Source organism: Quercus suber, unplaced genomic scaffold (assembly GCF_002906115.3).
Source record: "Quercus suber isolate HL8 unplaced genomic scaffold, Cork oak 2.0 scaffold_129, whole genome shotgun sequence".
NCBI lineage: Eukaryota > Viridiplantae > Streptophyta > Magnoliopsida > Fagales > Fagaceae > Quercus > Quercus suber.
The window spans coordinates 212,436-234,518 of record NW_027069592.1 but is presented as its reverse complement, the minus strand read 5'-3'; the positions used below and the strand labels follow the sequence as shown (position 1 = coordinate 234,518).

Sequence of the window (22,083 nt, the reverse complement as noted above, 5' to 3'; positions counted from 1 at the left end):
CTAGCAAAAGAATAAACAATAAACTATAAGTTTATTTGAAATATTAATAAAATTATTAATTATTGTTGTTTAGTTGTTTCATTAATTTGTTTATCTTTTATAAACTATAATTTGTTATATTATTGTTTCATTAATTATAAAATTATTAATTATTATTTAGCCTAACATAATTTAATTTATTTGTCTTTTATAATGTATTGGTTAATTATACTGTTTTAATTATTGTTGTTTAGCGTAACAATAAACAATATTATTTTAATTTTTTGTCATTAATTTTATTATTTTAATTTGTTATATTATTTAGTTCATTGTGCACATTACACTAAAATAGCCAAACATTATAGCATAATAATTAAAGCAGTGTAATGTACAGTACATTACATTGCTTTAATTATTATTTACTACCCGGCCCATGTGCCCATCAGCCCATGTACCCTCACCTACTAACACACAAGCACAAGCCATCCTCAATCACAACTGCCAATCAGAAAATTTCACAATCACAGTACACATTACACATTTACACTAAAGACAATCAATATCACTTGTACTGACACACATTGACCAACAGCAAGTCAGCAACGGATAAGACAAAGGCAAAAAGCAAAATAAATTGAAAGAGTAAAGTTGTAAAGATTGGTTCTCAAAAAAAAAAAAAAAAATCGGCAGCTAATCAGACCAACAGCAAGTCAGCAACGGATAAGACAAAGGCAAAAAGCTAAAATAAATTTAAAGAGTAAAGCACTAAAGCAGTAAAGATTGGTTCTAAAAAAAAAAAAGGGCAGCCAATCAGAGTCTTAAGTTCAAAAGGGGGAGAGATATTGAATTAGACAAGTAAGACTAGAATAAAAAGAAAGAAACATCCAACGGACCAACATTCATTTTCATTTTTCATCTCAGGAGAGAGAGAGAGAGAGAGAGAGAGAGAGAGAAGAGAGAGAGAGAGAGATGAGAGACTCAGAGACTGAGAGAAAAAGAGAGAAAAAGGGAGAGAAATACCTTGACGCCAAGGCTCCGAGCACCGGAGCAGCGAGATGGCGAGACGAGACCGATCTGCACTGGAGTTGCGACAGGTCACAAGGACGACGAGCGACGGCTAGAGAGGCAACAAGGACGGCTAGTGAGGAAGACGATGAGCGACGGAGCGAGAGCGAACTGTGCCTGCGAGCGACGGCCGACGTGACCGTCTCACCGTGGGTAACTGGGTTTGTTTTGCTCTGGGGTTTGGTTTGCTATGTATAATTGTATTGGGTTTTTTTTTTTTTTTTTTTTTTTGTTTGATAAACACCTCTATATTGCAGTATTGGGTAATGGGGTTTGGTTTGATTTTGCTCTGTATAGGCTGTATTGGGGATTGGTTTTTTCTACAACGACGTGACCGTGGTTTGATTTGCTCTGTACTGTTTTTTTTTTTGGGTGAGAATCCATGGGTTTGCTACTGTTGGGCGTGCCATGGGCAGTGGGCTTGGCTTGCCGTGGCCAGTGGGCTTGGCTTTGTCACAATTTTATTTTATTTTATTTTTTTTTCAGATTTTAGTTCAATTTTTTTGTTGGGTTTTTTTTTTTTTTAATTTGAGGGTGTTCCTAATTTTGTGATTGAGGGTGTTCCTCATATGGATTAAATATAATTTTTTTTTAAATTTTTTTTAGGTTAGGGTGTTCCTGGGAACACTCTGGCCTGTATGTGGCGCCGCCACTGTCTGGGCGGAAGGTCATCATCAACCACCTGCAGTCATCAGCAAGCATTCTCAAGATTTGATTTGCATTAGCTGTCTTAATCTGATTCTGATTATGACCTCAAGGGGCATTTAGTTCAATTATTAGGGAAACAATTCCTAGGGGTGTCAATGCTAAAGCTTCAATCATAGTAGACCATGGCATTAATTCCCATATAAGCTTAAAGTCTTTATCCTACATAACTTCCCAATTTCTTAAAATATGATCGGTTTTTCTTATTTGGTTGCCAACTTCCCATGTAGGGAATTTAATTTCTAGTGAAAAAAGCTATATTGATCTAAGGTGATTGAGCCAACTTTAAATTGTGCTCAACACGGCTTGTTTGCTATCTCCTTTTTCTTTTCTTTTTTCACAACCTGTAATTATAGTGCTTGTTACAGTATGCATTGTCTGTCATAAGTTGATATTTATTTGAACAATGAATGAAAAGTCATTAGTTAGTGTCGTACATCTTTAAAAAAAAAAGAGATGGTCAGTGTTGTTTTCCTGTTGCCACTAAGCCTAAAATTTTAGGTATTTTGTTGGGCCAGTTGGTCAAGCCAATCATAAGATATAGGAAATTTGCAATTGCTGCAATCACATCTTAAATGATTTTTATGTTTATGCATGTTCAACATTGTTGGTCAGGTATTACTGAGCATCATCTGTCCTGGTGTTTCAGGTTCTTCAAAATCCACTAGGAGGCCAATAACAATGAGATTTGTTCCTCTTTTAGTGGATAACAATAGATGTTGATAGTTTCTTCAATTGGAATTTTTAATGACTTGTACAAGTTGATAGATGTTAAGATTTCTTTCAACAATTAATTTGTTGGTTGGCACACACTTGTCCAAAGTTGGTGAGAGATAATATTCTTTACTAATGATAATAATAATGTGTGTGCCTTTGTTGCATTTCTTTTAGTAAATTTACTAATCTTATAGTATACCCCATTCATTTGGTTTAGGTAATGTGACACCAAAGGGTTATAGCCACGTTTTTAAACCATGGCTATGGCCAAATTCAAAAAAAAAAAAACAAAAAAAAAAAACAAAAGGTTATAGCCTCGTTTTTAAAATGTGGTATAGCTCCCCTATAGCCGCCTTTTATAAATGCGGCTAAAGTATGTCCTATAGCCGCATTTCTAAAAACGCGGTCATTGGTCTTGGCCTCTATAGCCGCATTTGTAAAAATGCGGATATAGACCCCTCAAACCTATAGTTACGGGTTTTAGGCCACGGCTGAAAATGTGGCTAAAAAAAACCTATAGCCGCATTTTCAGGAGCTATAGCCACGTTTTTAAAATGCTATAGGACCTTTTTTTTTTTTTTTTTTTTTTTGTAGTATTGTTTTGCATTAATAAATGAATGTCTACCACTTCCCAAACTATATTTTTTTGAGGTTCTCTTGTGGTCATCAAGAGTACTCTAGGTATATGTATTGCAATAAGGGCATACAGTACATTGCAGCAGTTAAGCAATAGAGATATATATAACGTTGCTCCTCATGTGTTAAGGAGCTTCAAACAATGCGTGATGATTAATTAACTCCCTAAATAAAGATCATTTGAAGTGTGTGGTAAAACAAAAAGATTTTGAATTGGTCATGAATGTGCTCTGGCTATTTTTGGCATAATTTTCAAAAAATTGTATTCTATTTTCTTTGTTTAGAATCGGATTTTGAAAATGGTTAAGGTACATTAGCTTTATTCCCTTATTATTATCCCAAAAAGAAAGTAATTTATCGATTCTACACGTTTCTTTTTATAATTTTTTTAAAAAATCTCAAAAATAGAAATGATCTCTTAAACATTTTTTTATTTAGTATTTTGGAGATTTTTCTTAAAATTTGGAGTCAAACATGACTAATGGAAAATTATTATCTAAAAACTAGTTTTGATGAGTCCAGAAAAATCATTAAGGTCATCCATTAATGTGGACGACCTTGCATCATTAGTAGGGTATCAAAGATAACCGCACAATACATTTAATAACGACCATTAAAGGTCTTAAACTCTCATCAAGAGAAAGAACATTACAATCAAGGTAATAATTACCTTAATTTATGTACAATAACTACCTAAGTCACCTATAAAGTGGAAAATCTGTCTCATTAGTTAAGTAATGTCAAAAACCACTACAAATTACTACAAAACACAATCTATATATGAGAGATATGGGCTAATACTAACTTAAGCATCGGAGGCTCTCCCCTTGGGCACAACCTTGTGGTCTCTTCGATCTTCCTCTCCTTTATCTTGCAAGTCCTACAAGATCATATAATGCTCTAGATTGGATGAGTGACCCAATTGATGATTTTGGCATCATCAATTTGGCGCAGTTTGTGGGAAGAGACTAGCCATTTACCTCCTCCTGAGACAAAAGGTTACTTGGTTCAATCTAGAGCCATGAATGCTGAAAATGCTCGTCCCAAACTACTGACAAAAAATGCATATACACCCGTCAAGAGACAAAAAAATGATCACAGTCACTGTAGTGGACAACCCCAAGTAATTGATCCGTGGATATGTCCATGGCCATTGCAACGATGCCACCAGCTAACCTTGATCTTTGGTTAGATCAAAACAAACCTCACTATCCCAGACACTTTCAGAAAAAACAAATCTCCCTCATCATCCATAACAACAACAATTGGCTCCTTAAGCACCACATCTCAACTTTGAAAATTTCAACTCAGAGTGGAAGGCAGCACTTAGATAGTAAATGAAGGGCCAGATAAAAGAGGAGGCAAAAGAGATCAATTTCGTGGTTATTTGTGTTTAAACTGGAGAGCCCTTATTTCAGGGAAGGTAACTAAGAGCAATTTGTTTTCTATGAAAGATGGGAATTTTCTCTTTAAAGTTCAAACCAATATGACGCCTGGTATGCTATCTGATAATTTCCACTCGATATATTTTTTATGATTAACAAGTCTAGGCCGTCCATTTGCCAGAAGATGGGGAACCCTAAAGCTCGTGTGTCATGATTCATGACTCATAAGTTATAAGTCTATTAAGTCAAGAGGCTAGATGGGTAATAAGACAAGGGGGGTGTAAACCACCTTTTATTCAGCTTAACTATCTACCCATCAGCCAAGCCTTTTGTTATCCATTAGCAGCACGTGTCGTCATGTGCCTTTCATGTTATTGTTTCTTATGTCATTTGAAATGAATCATTAAACAAGCCTTTGAATAACTAATTATAGGCTGAAACCAAATAAAGAAATAATCAGGAGATATTATTTCGGTTACGAATTAAAACCCCTGGATTATCTTCTTTACATGGTGAATAAGTTTGTGGTGCTTAAGTTTTGTAATTAAGGACCATTTAAGGTAAAGGCTCTACCAAATTTAAAGCTACTAATTTTGAATATTAAAGAAAAATGAATCCGAAAATATACCATCTTACCAAAATTATATATCGTAATTTTGGACTTTAAATATATGAAGTCAAACCTTAATGCCTTTCAAGATTTAGAAGGCATTAAAACCAGAAGTTATTGGGTTGCCATTTTAGAATTTTGAAATTAAATTTAAGAATTTCAAAGAATTTTTGGGTAAAGAAAGTTAGTAAATATATGTTTCTACTTTCTAAAGTTACTTTCCTAATGAAAGTTAATTTTACAAATGCTTCTTAGAGTAGTCAGTCAAATGTGTTTGTTAGTTTCAAGAATACTACACTAGATATCAAACAAAGTTGAAAACTTCATATTGGTTAGTAAAGAAAGATACAAAGATGCTTTATCACCGCTCTTCTTTCCTAATATGTCATGCTAAAATAGGAAAGGTGAAATCTAGTATTATTGCCTTGCCAAAGTTTTTTTTTGTCCTATCGAAATTATATTATGATTTTAGAGTTTAGACACTAAAGAAGCTAATGTCAGATTTTATCTTACCAAGTTTAAAAGCACTATATTTGGACACAAAAGAAAGTCCAATGAGCCTGGCCAAACCTAATCAATATTAGGTAGGTAGAAGCCAATGACAATGAATATACTAGTTTTCCGCTACAATTGCACCTTGTGAAAACTTTCATGATTTATGAATGATTAATGTAGGTTTAAATAGATCTATTATACATGAGATACAAGTCTTGCATAAGCATTATATATACAATTAAAAAAAAAACTAATGTAGCAGCAGTCACCTAAAAACATCCACACAGAAGAGGATATGATAACAATTATAAAATAATAATGTTGACTGCAACACCATGGATTTTCTATGTTGATGATATACAGTCTAAGAATATGACCAACTGATAAAGAGATCAAAAGAATTATACATTTATGTAAAAAGCAAAATTTACATCTCTACGTATTAGAAACAAAAAATTGTGATATTTGGGCAATATCTAATCTGAATCTTACCAAGAAATTGTGATTTCACTTTTTTTTAAGAGATATTTTTACTGCTTAGATGACTTCGTTTGAAAAGTCATAATGCCTCTGGGCTCAAGCCGCAACAAATTTTATACATTTGTCTTAATATTATTCGTGATTTCTTGCTTGACAATGTTGCTTCAAGCCTAATGTTTTACGCAGCAAGAATACATATTGTACAACAACTAAGCTAGTTTTACTAGACTATCTCAACTGTACAATACTCTCAAGTCTACAAGATTAAGCATGAGAACTTGTCAAGAACAGCCTGTTAAGAAGGAGATCAGAGGTATGTAACGTCATATCACCCTATATCTCTATCTATATATATATAATTGTACGGGGCAAGGCCCTAGGCCCATTGCTCCTTGGGCCCTAGCCTTGTGGTACAGTACATGACCCTATCCCCGTTGGACCTATGGCCTTGATTCGGACACACTATAAGGCCTAATCTGAGCCCAAAAACCACAATGTGTCCATCCTGTCTCGAACATGTCAAAAGCAAACCCCTGCCAATCAACTTTAACTTGGTTGGGAGTGCGATTGCTCAGGGGTACCTAAGTTCTCAGTAGCCCGATATTGCCTTAGGGGATATTGCTGTTGAGCTGACTTTTGAAGGCTAGAGTAAGTTCCAACGCCATTACCACTGTTTCGATCAGAGCGTATTTCCATCAGGAATAATTAGATTGAAGCCTACCCACATGAGTGAGCTGAGAGAATAATCATGACGCCTCCACCAACGTGAAGCTATAAAAAGGAGAAGAGAATGAGAAAGAAGGGGTTAGCAATCCTGGAGAGGAAAAGAAGAAAGTAAGAGAGAGAGAGAGAGAGAGAGAGCAAATAAGCAAAACTCGGGAGTGAGTAACAGAGAGAGGAGAGTAAGGGTGTTTATTGGGATTAAGGGAAGCTATAGAGTGATTTGAGGTGGAACTGCCCATACTAGGAAATACTAGGCCCACTATACAAGTAGATTGTGAGCCCAATTCTAAGCCTGATCCATATAGTAGAACTTGGGTACGCACAATAATTGTTGACACTGCTTTAAGTAATTTTGTACAAAGGCCAAAAATCATGGAAAAGCCTAGACTCTTTCTATAGCATCATGGATATTTCTTTCTTTTTAAAAAAAATTATGCTATATCATTATGCTATATGTTTGTTACATAGTGGCTTAGATAATAATATGTAAGAGACGTGATGTTAAAACATTAGCTTGAATATGTATTGAATATGAAAGTATGATGATAGATCACGTGTCAAGCATAAGTACTCTCTTTAAATTGTAGTATATGTGTAACCAATTAGGCATGTAATAATAGAAGCACATGGCATATCCTTCGTCCCTAAAGGAAGGAAATATAACCTCGAATGAACAACGTGTCCTAGTCCTTGCACCTTCAAAAGAATGAAGCAAAAAAGATCTAAGCCTCAACATGAAATAGCATGTTAAGCTTAACAAAAGAGATCTTAAAACTTGTCAAGAAGACTACAACAATGAAAAGAACAAGGTACGTACACAATAGTATCGTGATTTAAGGTCTTTTGTCGAGGTAACTCATTTATTTCTTTCTTTTTAATTAGCCATGCAAAATATTATCTTATTAGAATTAAGTGCATATGAAGCTTGCATGATTATTTACAAATATGTACATATAAATCATGTTGAAAATATTGCTATAAAATTGTTACAATTATCATAGCTAATATGACTATATTATTAGTAGCATATGTTCCATCGTCATGAATATGAGAAATTCTATTAAGTCTCCTAGACTTAAAATGTTAGATGATCGTGTTCACATTATGGTCATGAGTTTAAGTCTTAATAAATTTCTGCTATCTCCGTCAACTCACCAAAATCTTTTTAAATTGCTTTAAAAAGTATATACGGTGCAAGCACCTAACAAAGCTCAATTTGAAACAAGCATATAGTCAAATAGCTTCAATTTTTATATATCATAGAATACTTCTCTATGATTCATATAGAATGCACTTCGTCAATTGACATCCATAATTGTATAGCATGCAATTGCATATTTGCACATTGTCATTCCTAACAAAATGCAGCTAGCACTAGTGAAGTGACTTAAGCGTACAATAAGAGAAGAAGGAAGAGGAAATTGCTATTACAAACAGCAATGACCATAGTCGTCAAAGCACGCAAAAAAAAAAAAAAAAAAAAAAAAGAAAAAAAAAAAGAAAAAAAGAAGGGTTCAATCATGATGCCATTAGTTGCAACAAATGAGAATTGCCCTTTTCATGTTTGAACAGGGGCAACAACATGGCCTAGTTTTTACGCCTTCAAAAAATTGAAGAAAAGAGATCTAGGCTTTAGACATGAAGTATCATGTTGAGTTAAAAAATCTTGAAAAGAGAAGAGCTCGTTATCTTAAAAAGAGAAGAGCTTGTCAAGAAGATCCCAAAAATAAAAAGATAAGGTATGTGACAAACTAATGTTGTCATTTAAGGTAACACATTTATCTTTGTCTCTTTTATATTTGTCTATAAAAATTTACACCTAGTAAGGTTTCAGGCTAAAATGTATGTACTACTAGAAGATCACAAAAGAGGTAAAACTCTAGGATTACAAGAAAATAAGAAAAAGACCCACCTAGGCCATTGGTAACTTATTAGTCATGTATGAATTGTTCCAAAATTCTTGTTTAATCAAGTCTTGGCAAGCTATGTGCTACTTAATGCAGATATCAATATGGCCTCAAGAAGGTCCAAAATGACATAACGTCAAGGAATCTTTCCAACAAAAAATTATGCAAATTCCCCAAGTGAGAATATAAATCATATGACAAAGTCAAGTGATAAAAATCCTTAAATGGATGTAAATCCCCAAAAATGGCTAAGTGATAAAATTCCTTAAATTGATGTAAATCACTGACGAAGCCAAGTAAATGGATGTAAATCACCTAAAAATGGCCAAGTGATAAAATTCCTTAAATGAATGTAAACCACCTAAAAATGGCTAAGTGATAAAATTCCTTAAATGGATGTAAATCATTGATGAAGCCAAGTGATAAAATACCTTAACTAGATGTAAATCACCAACAAAACTGAGTGATAAAATTCCTTAAATGAATGTAAATCACTGACGAAACCGAGTGATAAAATTCCTTAAATGAATGTACATCACTTAAAAATGGCTAAGTGATAAAATTCCTTAAATGGATATAAATCACCTAAAAGACAAGCTAAATGTTATGACCCCTAAAAGGATATGGATCACTTTGACAAGGCTAAAGGAGGTAGACCATATGGCAAAGGTCAAACAAAAAACAAATAGTTCACGTAGCAATTAATGGAAGACGATCATCATAGCTTGAGCAACTTCATCAGCCTCCATTTCTTTATGGACTCAAAGTCCAGGTACTTCAAATCAACCCCCGGACCATGCTTCACTGAGTACTTCCTTAGCAGTTCAAAGTCTTTGTAGTACCAGCTGACCAAAACAGTATTGTATTCTTCAGTAGCTAGAACGCTTGGACGGCCTTGGTAGCCATGGTCTTGATCTTTTGATTAGCTGACTAGAGTTGCTCGACCTTCTGCATGTCAACAACTTCTTGGTCAGAGCTTTAACTTTCTCCACAAAATGCAATCACTCAACGAACAACAAAGAAAACATCAAGTCTTCCTTAAAGCCTCATCGTCAAAATAACAAATAGCGCGGCCCAGGTAATATAAACACTTTAGCATTAAAATTTAATTAAATTGATAGAATAAAATTGTGCAATCAACGCATGTTAAAAATTCTTCACACAAGAATATAAATCTTGGAAGAATAATATCATCCAAATATCAAAATTATTCAAGCTACAAAAGAATGATAAAGGGATCCAAAGAGGACACTAAAACCTCACACATGTCGTCCAAAGAAATCAACTCACTTTCAAGCTATGATCCCTCGAACGTCCAAAAAGACCTTCAAAATGCAAATACTAATAGGTCATCATAGAAATTCTAACATTCTTGAAGAAGAAAGTAGTTGAAGATAAAGAAGCCTGAATCTAAACAAGTCAAGAACATTCCCTAAGCCTGACCAGTATAAACAAAATCAGACTTGGGAATGGGGGGCAATGATGAGTCTAGAAAAATCATTAACGTCATCCATTAATATGGACGATCTTGCATCATTAGTAGGCCATCAAAGATAACCGCTCAACACATTCAATAACGACCATCAAAGGTCTTAAACTCTCATTAAGACAAAGAACATTACAATCAAGGTAATAATCACCATAATTTATGTACAATAGCTACCTAAGTCACTTATAAAAGGGACAATCTGTCTCACTCGTTAAGGTATGTCAAAAACCACTACAAAATACTATCTATATATGAGAGATATGGGTTGATATTAACTTAAGTATTGGAAGCTCTCCCACCGGGCACAACCCGATGGTCTCTTTGATCTACCTTCATTTATTTTGCAAGTCCTACAAAATGTCTAATGCTCTAGATGAGTGGCCCAATTGAGATTTTGGCATCATCATGTTTCAATTTTAATTTTTCTGAAAATGGTTTTCATACTGTTTTGAAAACAAAAACAAAAAACCTCCTATCAAACTGCAGACTCTAAAGGTTTAAAAATTTTTTATGGATTTGTCAAATCTAAATCCTTGACATTTTTGAAGCGTCCAAACAATTTTTAATCACCCAAATCCAAATTCACATGCCCACATTCTTGCCATCTAAAGGCACCATTAGGATATTTTATTTGCATTTAACTTGCTGTTGATTCTGTTTTTACTTCCTTTGATCTTTGCCTGATCTTTGTTGCTATNAAGCGTCCAAACAATTTTTAATCACCCAAATCCAAATTCACATGCCCACATTCTGCCATCTAAAGGCACCATTAGGATATTTTATTTGCATTTAACTTGCTGTTGATTCTGTTTTTACTTCCTTTGATCTTTGCCTGATCTTTGTTGCTATTCTGAGATTACTAAGTGCCCGTTTAGATTGGGCTGAATAGTTGAAACGCGAGTTTGCGTTTCAGCTTTTTTTTTTTTTTTTTTTTCACGCGTTTTAGTCAATTTTTTTACTGTTCATTCACTGTTGCGACTATTGTTCATGAATTGTAGCCGCAATATTTGACTTTTTCCACAAATTTTACTGTTCATGGACCCATAAATTTCACTTTTCAGCAACTTTTTCATTAAAAATAGGTTCCACTGTATTATTTACACATTTAAAAATTATTTGCTACAGTGTTTTTCAGTTTTCAATTTTCAGATGTATCCAAACGGATCCTAAACATAACTGTGGAGAATGATTTTGAAACACTAAAAATTTGATGGAAATTACTAACCAAAAAATCTAAAAAATATGAATACTTTCATATATAAATAATTTACAAAATAATTTGGACAAATACAGTGAGTTTTTTCGTATCATGTTCTTTTTCTCTCAAATTAAGGTGAAACTATTTAGGAACCTAATCATTCTTACATGAAGGTAATTAAGTCCAAAAATAAAGGGGCAAAAAACTTATATGCACAACAAGTCCAAAGTTGGCTTAAATTTTTGAATTAAAAGTGTACATACAATGTAAATCGATAAACTCCCATTATTGGTCTCGCCAACTTATTTTGGAGGGAGATCCGACTGCGCCCAAATTATTTTGTAGCAAAGATGTCTTTTCACAGTTACTGTTGGATATATACGTGTGAGTAACACCTCATATTAAATAATAATCAAAAGAATTAGTGATTAATACATAACATAGTTAGACCCAAAATCATAGGCTTACACTTTTGGGTTAAGTGATGCCCATTCTACTCAATTGTCACTTCCTCTTCTAAAAAAAAAAAAAATCATTTGGAGTGTTCCCAATTCATTATCTCCCCAACTCGTAGCTACAAAGTATGCATAGCATAAAGATATAAGCTCATAATGCCCACACAAAGATGATCTTGGAAAAAGGCCCAATAAAGGAGTACTGTCAATGGTGCTAAATTTTTTTTTTTTTTTTTTACCAGATACATACCCAAAGTACTTGAACGTAGTGTGAGATTCACATGGATAAGTGTGTGGGATCAACATGTAATTCTTTTGGATGAGATACAAGAGGCCCATGGATGACACATTGATGAAGAAAAAATCCCATAAAGCAAAGAAAAACTACTAGGACTTGTTCGTAGCTCATAAAGTAGTCTCTAAGCCACAAAGACGCAATAACTCACAAGTAAGTGGAAAATTGTTGGGTATACATTTGTGAATAAAGACTAATGTTTAATAATAATGGCAAGAGTGAATAGTCAATATATAACATAGTTAGGCCTAAGTTTATTGACTTGAGCTTTTGAGTTAAGTAGTGTTCATATATATTATATTAACTATTCAATTGGAGTCTCCCCAATGTATTATCTTTTTAATACCATTTATGGATTCTAATTCGCTCAATTCATAAAGTTTCTTGTCGTCGAATAAGATACCGAAATTTGATTCCAATCTCCACCAAAACCAATTAATGTATCAACTTGATGATAAAGAAAAAAAAATTATGTATGGTATCAATTAAAAAAAAAAAACCAACAACAGTTGCTAATCACATAACAAGGACTTGGTGACCCAAGTAACATTTTCTTCAATAAAACCAAACTTCTTAAACATATCCAAATAAGCCCCATTAGCTCCAAAATCCTCCACACCAATCACCCAACCTTGTCCTCCCACGTGCTCCCTCCAACCCAATCTTTTTTTCATTTGGATAGGAGAGTTACATGGCTCTTGACCTTACTTTGCTATGAAATGTCAAAACTAGTATACAGTGTAGAGTAAATTAGACAAGGAGAACTCATCCAAATTTTATGTATTAACCAGTTGTTACCAATTACAAGTTAGAACTTGTTGGTGCAAACACAAGAAAAATGGATAAATAAATACAAGAGAAACTAAAATAAAATAATAATTAATTTTAGATAATATTTATTTGGGAGAAAATACACAACACTTTAGATTATGGCATGAACCTCACTCTCTTTAAGAAGATTCAAGTTCTCGGTTGGTTAAGCTTCGTAACAAGTATAGACTTTCTCTAATTTGTCTCTCCCAAAATACAACAATCCAACAAATATCGTATGACTAATCTATTAATGCATTACTTGTTGATACCCATTTTGTTATCTTATTAGCACAAACACACCGAATAATGAGATCACTAGAACGAAAAATAAATAAAACCCATATTCATATACAATATCAAATCTTATTCATTACAATACATATTTCAAGAGTACTTTTGATGACCACAAGAGAATCTAGAAAATTAATATATAGTTTGGGAAGGGGTACATATTCATTTATTTATTTTTTTGATAGGGCATATTCATTTAAGCAAAACAAACAGGCATTTATTTTTAATGTAATGTACCTTTACCTAAGGCATTTATTTTTTCAACGGTTGAACGAGGATCTTGGCTGTTTTTAGAATTGTGAATTGATTTGCAAACATCTGTGCAGGCATTTTTACATGCCTGAAGAGTTGACCATTGATTCTGTTTCAAGCACTGATGCAAGCAAGTCTGGACGCAACTTTTTAAATCTTGAGTCTCGCCTGCAAATGCCATCACAACCAGCATGGAGGAGATGATAAGGAACATGGAAATGGCTTTCTTGGTGTCCATATCTTATATTGGTATCTTTTTCAAGAAGAAAATGTTATTGGAAAGAATGAAGAAATTTATGGTGCTTTTGGATAATATATGAAGGGCATACAGTACATTGCAGCAGTTAAGCAACAGAGAAATATATAAAGTTGCTCCTTGTGTGTTGAGGAGGTTGGAACAATGCGTGTTGGTCAATTAAGACTCTAAATAAAGATCATCTGGAGTATGTGGTAAAACAAAAGGATTTTGAATTGGTCATGAATGTGATTTAGCTATTTCTGATTGATGTTTTCTAAATACAGTTTTCAAAAAAGTTTATTCTATCTTCATTGTTCATGATAAGATTTTGATAATGGCTGACAGGATTTTGATAATGGCTGAGAGTAACAATGGGCACAGATTTGTTCAAACTTTTCTATTTGAATTAAGGAGTTTATCTTCATCACAAAAAAAAATTCTCATACTTTAAATTTGAAACTTATCATTATATAAAAAATAAAAATAAAAAGGTATATGAGCTTTACCTTATCATTATCCAAAAAAAAAAAAAAAAAAGTAGTCTACATATTCTACACGTTTCTTTTGTAAATGTCTTTTTTTTTTTTTTTTAATCTCAAAAGTAGAAACAATCTCCTAAATATTTTTTTATTTAATATTTTAAAAACTGTTCTTTAAAGTAGGAGCCAAACACGTATAATGTAAAAATTATTATTTGAAAACTAGTTTCAATTTCAATTTTCTAAAAATTGTTTTCATATTGTTTTGAAAACAAAAACAAAAGTCCTCCACCCAAACAGACTTCAAAGATTTAAAATTTTTTTTATGGATTTGTCAAATCTAGATCCTTGACTCTTTTTTTTTTTTTTTTTTGAGAAGCAGATCCTTAACTTTTTTAAACATCTAAACAAAGTATTTAAATTTTATTCACCCAAATCCAAATCTACATACCCAGATTCTATCATCTAAATGCACCATTAGGAGATTTTATTTGCATTTAACTTGCTGTTGATTCTGTTTTGACTTCCTTTGATCTTTGCCTGATCTTTGTTGCTATTCTGAGATTAATAAACAGAGTTGTGGAAAATGATTTTGAAACAATCAAAATTTGATGGAAATTAGTAGCCTAAAAATCTAGAAATCATGAATACTTCCTTATATAATCTTGGAGGATAAACATTGACATCATAGATAATTTACAAAATAATTTGGACAAATACAGTGAGTCTTTCTGTATCATGTTTCTTTCTCTTAATTTAATGTGAAACTACTTAGGAACCTAGTCATTCTTATATGAAGGTAATTAAGTCCAAAAATAAAGGGGCTAAAAACTGATGTACACAACATGTAAGTCCAAAGTTGGCTTAAAATTTTGAATTAAAATTGTACATACAATGTAAATAGATAAACTCCCAATATTGGTCTCGCCAACTCATTTGGGAGGGAGATCCGACTGCACCCAAATTGTTTTGTAGCAAAGAGGTCTTTTTCACAGTTACCATTTGTTGAATTACCATTGGATATTAATTCATGAGTAGTGCCTCACATTAAATAATAAACTAGTAAGTTTCTCTTGCGATGCACGGATACTGTTGTAATATAAGAATTAGTGATTAATACATAACATAGTTAAACCCAAAATTATTGGCATACACTTTTGGGTTAAGTGATGCCCATATTACTTAATTGTCACTTCCTTCTAAATAAAATTTTAAAAAATGATCATTTGGGGCATTCCCAATACGTCATCTCCCCAGCTTGCAATATCAGAGCCTATAATGGTGTGTGGGAGACAAGGTTTCTTTTGCAGTTGGAACGATGATGAATGCGTATACTTGGAGTCTACACAAGTATGCATAGTATTATTATATAAGCTCATAATGTCTACACAAAGATGATCTTGGAAAAAGGCTCAATAAAGGGGCATTGTCAATGGTGCTAAATAAAAAAGAACGATATATGGATTTCATAGACTTGGTAGTGTGAGATTTCCATGGATAAGCATGCAGGATCAACACGTGATTCTTATGGATAAGATATAAAAGACCCATGGATGACACATTGATGAAGAAAGAAGCCTATAAAACAAAGAAAAACTAGTAGGACTTGTTCATAGCTTACAAAGTAGTCTTTAAGCCACAAAGAGGCAATAACTCACACATGAATGGGAGATTGTTGAGTATACATTTGTAAATAAAGTCACATGTTAAATAATAATGGCAAGAATGAATAGTCAATATATAACATAGTTAGGCCTAAATTCATTGACTTGAGCATTTGGGTCAAGTGTTCCTATATGTTATTAACTACTCAATTGGAGTCTCCCCAATGCATTATCTCTTTAATACCATTTGTGGATTCTAATTCGTTTAATTCGTAAAGTTTCTTGTTGTTGAATAATACACCAAAATTTGATTCCAATCTCTACCAAAACCAATTGGCGTATCAACTTGATGATAAAGGAAAAAATTAATATCATGTATGGTATTAATTAAAAAAAAAAAAAAAAAAAAACCAACAACAACAGTTGCTAATCACATAACAAGGACTAAAGGAAAAAATTAATATCATGTATGGTATTAATTAAAAAAAAAAAAAAAAAAAAACCAACAACAACAGTTGCTAATCACATAACAAGGACTTAGTGACCCTAGTAACATTTTCTTCAGTAAAACCAAACTTCTTAAACGTATCCAAATAAGCCCCACTAGCTCCAAAATCCTCCACTCCAATCACCCAACCTTGTCCGCCCACGTACTCCCTCCAACCCATTGGTGAGCCAGCCTCAACACTAACTCGCTTTGAAACTCTTGGTGGCAAGACATACTCCTTTGGCTGTTGATCAAAGAGCCGCCAACACACTAGTGAAACCACCCTCACTCTCCTCCCTTCTTTCCTTAACATCTTGGCACTCCCTTCACAAAGGCATAGCTCGGATCCAGTACCAATCAACATTATTTCTGGCAAATCATTCCCAGAATTATCACTCACTATGACTTTCAACTCCACTTGCTGATGTTCCTTCCAAGTGTGCTGCCACTTTTTGCCTTGATAGTGCAATAAGACTAGGAACATCCCGGTTTGCAACAGCCATTTTGTAAGCTCCAGCAGTCTCGTTGCCATCAGCAGGCCTGAAAACTAGAAGCCGTGGCACAGCTCGGAGGCCAGCAAGTTGTTCCACTGGCTGGTGAGTTGGGCCATCTTCCCCAAGACCAATTGAGTCATGTGTCATGATATAGATGACTCCGGCTTTGCTTAAAGCAGAGAGTCGGATTGAATTTTTCATGTAGTCAGAAAATATAAGGAAAGTGGCTGCAAATGGTATGAGACCGCTTCCATGCAATGCAAGACCATTAGAAATTCCGGCCATTGAGTGCTCACGAACTCCATACCTGATGTTGCGGCCCCATGGGGAGTTGGGCTGGCTGAAGTCTTCGAAATTGTGGAGATAAGCTTTGTTAGATGTTGCAAGGTCTGCACTTCCACCGATTAGTCCTGGAAGCACCTTGGCAAGCTGGTTTAAGCACTTCTCTGAGTGGCCACGAGCAGCATCTACTGGTTCTGATGCAAACGAGTCCAAATCTTCTATCCCACTTTTCCTATTCCACTATATACTCCACCAATAAATACTTGTCATGTGTTCACCTAATTAATTAAATACTATCATTATTGACTTATTAATACTACAGTTATTAATTGATAGTAGTATTTAATTAATTAGGTGAACACGTGGCAAGTATTTATTGGTGGAGTATAGAGTAGAGCAAGAAAAGTGGGACAGAAGATTTGGACTCGATGCAGACCATTTCTGTGAGACCATAACAATAACAGGCTTGTAAATTCACACAATTATGCTATAATAAATCTTTTTGAGGTGGAATATACTTAAAGAAGCAGGAACATTCAAGAAATAGTTAAGTTAATATCAATTTAATCATTATTTTAACACTTCCTCTCGCACGCACTCTCCTCAATAAGTGGAGCCAATATGTGGAATTTTTAAATGGAATATAGAATAGAGATAGCATTTTAATTTAGGATCACATAATTTGATAATATGATAAATTATCAATTATACCAAAAGTTTAAATTTTTAGGAAAGTGTGAATTTAATAACATAACCATTATTTTAACAAATGATCAATGTCTAACGTACTCTATCTCAAAGATACCAAGTGATTTCTCTCATTTGAAGTTGTGTGAAAAAAATTACCGGCAATGAACTTTCCCAGCCAGGAAGTAGACCTCCATTGAGGAGAATTTTAAATTCTACAGACTCTTCTGGATATTTACTTTGGTAGTAGTTAAGCTTAGAGTACCACTCCTCCTCCAGTCTTTCTCCATGGTCTGTTTGAATTTGCATCTCCCTGCAACAAAGTAATAAGGAAACTTATATAATAGATTTCTTCCCCTTGTGGTGGAAATTAAATTGCTCTAAAGCATTATATATAAGTTCAAAAACCCAAACCTATACACCATAGGAAGGACATGGAATGGCCCACGATCACTCCAATTAACTTTTTGTCTCATTTTTTTGGTATCATCTTCGTCGAAGGTACCATGATGAGCTTTCGATGTTCCTTCCTTCCCAGACAATTTTCCTATTAGTGTCTTCACCTGGAGAGAGGAAAAAAGAAAAGGAAAATAAATTATCAAACGAGTTGAATAGAAAAAATTAGCATTAAGAGGTTCAATGTCAAAGCATGCTACAATAATCTGTTACTACTTAAATATATATAGTTTGTGTTGAGTTAGCAGAAGCTCTAACTTTAGATTATTGAACAAATAACTAAACAAGAAAACTTTTATTTAAAAACTTAACTCTTTGAATTACAACACTTTACAAATACTAATACTTGACTCTAATACACTGACACTAATGCACTGCAAACACAACACATACTCACCAAATACACTTGCACACACCTCATTTCTAGACACCTACACACACTAGCTATTGACTCTATTTCACTCTACACACTTGCTACCTATGGCACGCACTTCACCTCTTCACCCATCTCTCACTTGGTGCTTTATGACACTCATCACTTCACTTCACACACCTCTCTCTAGTCTCACATGTCTCACACACAATACTTCACATACCACCACATCTATTTATACTAGGTGTATGTTGGTTAGGAAACCAACTTGAAGCTTCTAGCTTCTTCTTTTTAAATACTTTATTTACCAAGCTTCTAGACTATTCTATAAACATGTGGCTGAGTTTTAGTTCTAGATAGAAGTCTCTAGAGAACTAAAGAGAGACATCTTATAGAGAAACCCGGAATGCAAGAGAATGTTCTAGAGAATGTGTGAGTTTTTAAACACAATATAAAAAATTATTTATAATGTCATTAATTTAACATCATTCACATTCATTATCATGACAGTTTATAAAAAATATTCATTATTATAACAGTTTATAAATATTTTTTAGTAAATTAATAGTAACTATAATAATTTTCAATCAAGAATTCTCTTGAATATTAGTACAACTTTTCAATAGTTAAAATCAGCAAATGCTCTGTAGTGTGCAGCTTTCCTTTCGTTCGGGACTTACTACAGTTGTACTATACACTATACAGACTAGTCAATTAAGAAACATGGGGTGCCCATCTTGTAATAGGAATTGAGGTGGCATGGGCCACATTGTATAAAATATGGCAACATAAACACATGCTACGAAGACCAATCTTATTGCCATAAGAGGGAGATCATATTTCTTAAACAATATATGCCATCCTTTTAGCTCTCATCTTTCTTTTCGATTTTTTCCTTAGGAAAAAGAATCTTCAAATCTATGTCTGTTGTTGTTGTTGTTGTTGTTGTTGTTGAGAAGATAATGAAAAAAATTGGCTATGACTTGGAAGATCATATCTAAAACTACCAGATTTTGAACATCATGTATGAGAGAGACCCACCAACCCCGACCGTACCATCACCTTCTCTCTTTTTCTTTTCTGACTTTGGCTCTGGATGCAAAGTAGGTAGTGATGCAGACCATTTCTGTGAGACCATAACAATAACAGGCTTGTAAATTCACACAATTATGCTATAATAAATCTTTTTGAGGTGGAATATACTTAAAGAAGCAGGAACATTCAAGAAATAGTTAAGTTAATATCAATTTAATCATTATTTTAACACTTCCTCTCGCACGCACTCTCCTCAATAAGTGGAGCCAATATGTGGAATTTTTAAATGGAATATAGAATAGAGATAGCATTTTAATTTAGGATCACATAATTTGATAGTATGATAAATTATCAATTATACCAAAAGTTTAAATTTTTAGGAAAGTGTGAATTTAATAACATAACCATTATTTTAACAAATGATCAATGTCTAACGTACTCTATCTCAAAGATACCAAGTGATTTCTCTCATTTGAAGTTGTGTGAAAAAAATTACCGGCAATGAACTCTCCCAGCCAGGAAGTAGACCTCCATTGAGGAGAATTTTAAATTCTACAGACTCTTCTGGATATTTACTTTGGTAGTAGTTAAGCTTAGAGTACCACTCCTCCTCCAGTCTTTCTCCATGGTCTGTTTGAATTTGCATCTCCCTGCAACAAAGTAATAAGGAAACTTATATAATAGATTTCTTCCCCTTGTGGTGGAAATTAAATTGCTCTAAAGCATTATATATAAGTTCAAAAACCCAAACCTATACACCATAGGAAGGACATGGAATGGCCCACGATCACTCCAATTAACTTTTTGTCTCATTTTTTTGGTATCATCTTCGTCGAAGGTACCATGATGAGCTTTCGATGTTCCTTCCTTCCCAGACAATTTTCCTATTAGTGTCTTCACCTGGAGAGAGGAAAAAAGAAAAGGAAAATAAATTATCAAACGAGTTGAATAGAAAAAATTAGCAGTAAGAGGTTCAATGTCAAAGCATGCTACAATAATCTGTTACTACTTAAATATATATAGTTTGTGTTGAGTTAGCGGAAGCTTTAACTTTAGATTATTGAACAAATAACTAAACAAGAGAACTTTTATTTAAAAACTTAACTCTTTGAATTACAACACTTTACAAGCACTAATGCTTGACTCCAATACACTGACACTAATGCACTGCAAACACAGCACATACTCACCAAATCCACTTGCACACACACCTCATTTCTAGACACCTACACACACTAGCTATTGACTCTATTTCACTCTACACACTTGCTACCTATGGCACACACTTCACCTCTTCACCCATCTCTCACTTGGTGCTTTATGACACTCATCACTTCACTTCACACACCTCTCTCTAGTCTCACATGTCTCACACACAATACTTCACATACCACCACATCTATTTATAATAGGTGTATGTTGGTTAGGAAACCAACTTGAAGCTTCTAGCTTCTTCTTTTTAAATACTTTATTTACCAAGCTTCTAGACTATTCTATAAACATGTGGCTGAGTTTTAGTTCTAGATAGAAGTCTCTAGAGAACTAAAGAGAGACATCTCATAAAGAAACCCGGAATGCAAGAGAATGTTCTAGAGAATGTGTGAGACGTTCTAAGAGTTTCAAGAAGTTTTTAGAAGTCTCTAGAGATAAGAGAGTTAGTGTTGATTTTTAACAGTTTGTTCAATTCACAAAATATTGCAAAACTTTATCCATTTAGTGAGTAAATTTAAAATTATGAGAATAATCAGTAAGTTTATGATGCCAAGATGAAGTAACAAAATTCTTCTCTACTAGATTACAGACCCTGATGAAAGTCGGTTTCTCATTTTCACTGAAAGCAGAACAGAGGGCATCCTTGAATGAATTCATATTACTGTGTATGTTCTCCACAGTGATTGTATTCCAACCAAGAGCCTTGAATCGAGTAGATATATCTTCAGAAAATGCTAAGGTTGTCGGTCCATCAATGGTATTATGATTATCATCATATATTAGTGTAAGCTTGTTAAGCTTCCAATGAGCAGCCAAGGATGCAGCTTCATGAGATATGCCTTCCATGGCACAACCATCACCCATGATGCAATATCTGCATTGACAAATCAATAGATTCTCAAAGACAACATATCATGCTATTTCAAATTTTTTTGTCCGAGTTAAAAGGAACTAATTTTTATACTTACGTCCGATGGTCAACAAGAATAGCATCAGGTTTGTTGAATCTTGCTGCTAAGTGAGCTTCTGCTAAGGCTAGACCGACTGCATTCGCTACACCTTGTCCAAGAGGGCCTATTATCAAGAACAGTTTTTTTTTTTTTTTTTTTTTTTTTTTTTTTTTTGNCATCGCTAATAATATCACTGAAGGTATTTAAAGCATCAGTGACGACACTAAAGACCAAAATCTCCCAGAACAAAATTAATTAAAACAAGAGGAACATTTTTTTTCACAAACTTAA

The 22,083-nt window shown here is 33.7% G+C and overlaps 1 protein-coding gene across 1 annotated transcript; it reads right to left on the bottom strand.

Annotated features, from left to right (window-relative positions):
• Positions 1–16,314: 16,314 nt before the first annotated feature.
• LOC112025115 (transketolase, chloroplastic) lies at positions 16,315–21,971 on the bottom strand. The gene is given in 7 exon segments (XM_065776133.1): positions 16,315–16,710; positions 16,712–17,273; positions 17,505–17,520; positions 20,127–20,280; positions 20,382–20,530; positions 21,434–21,716; positions 21,811–21,971. Coding segments are annotated over 7 exon segments (1,701 nt in total). The 3' UTR covers positions 16,315–16,334.
• Between the last annotated feature and the right edge of the window lie 112 nt (positions 21,972–22,083).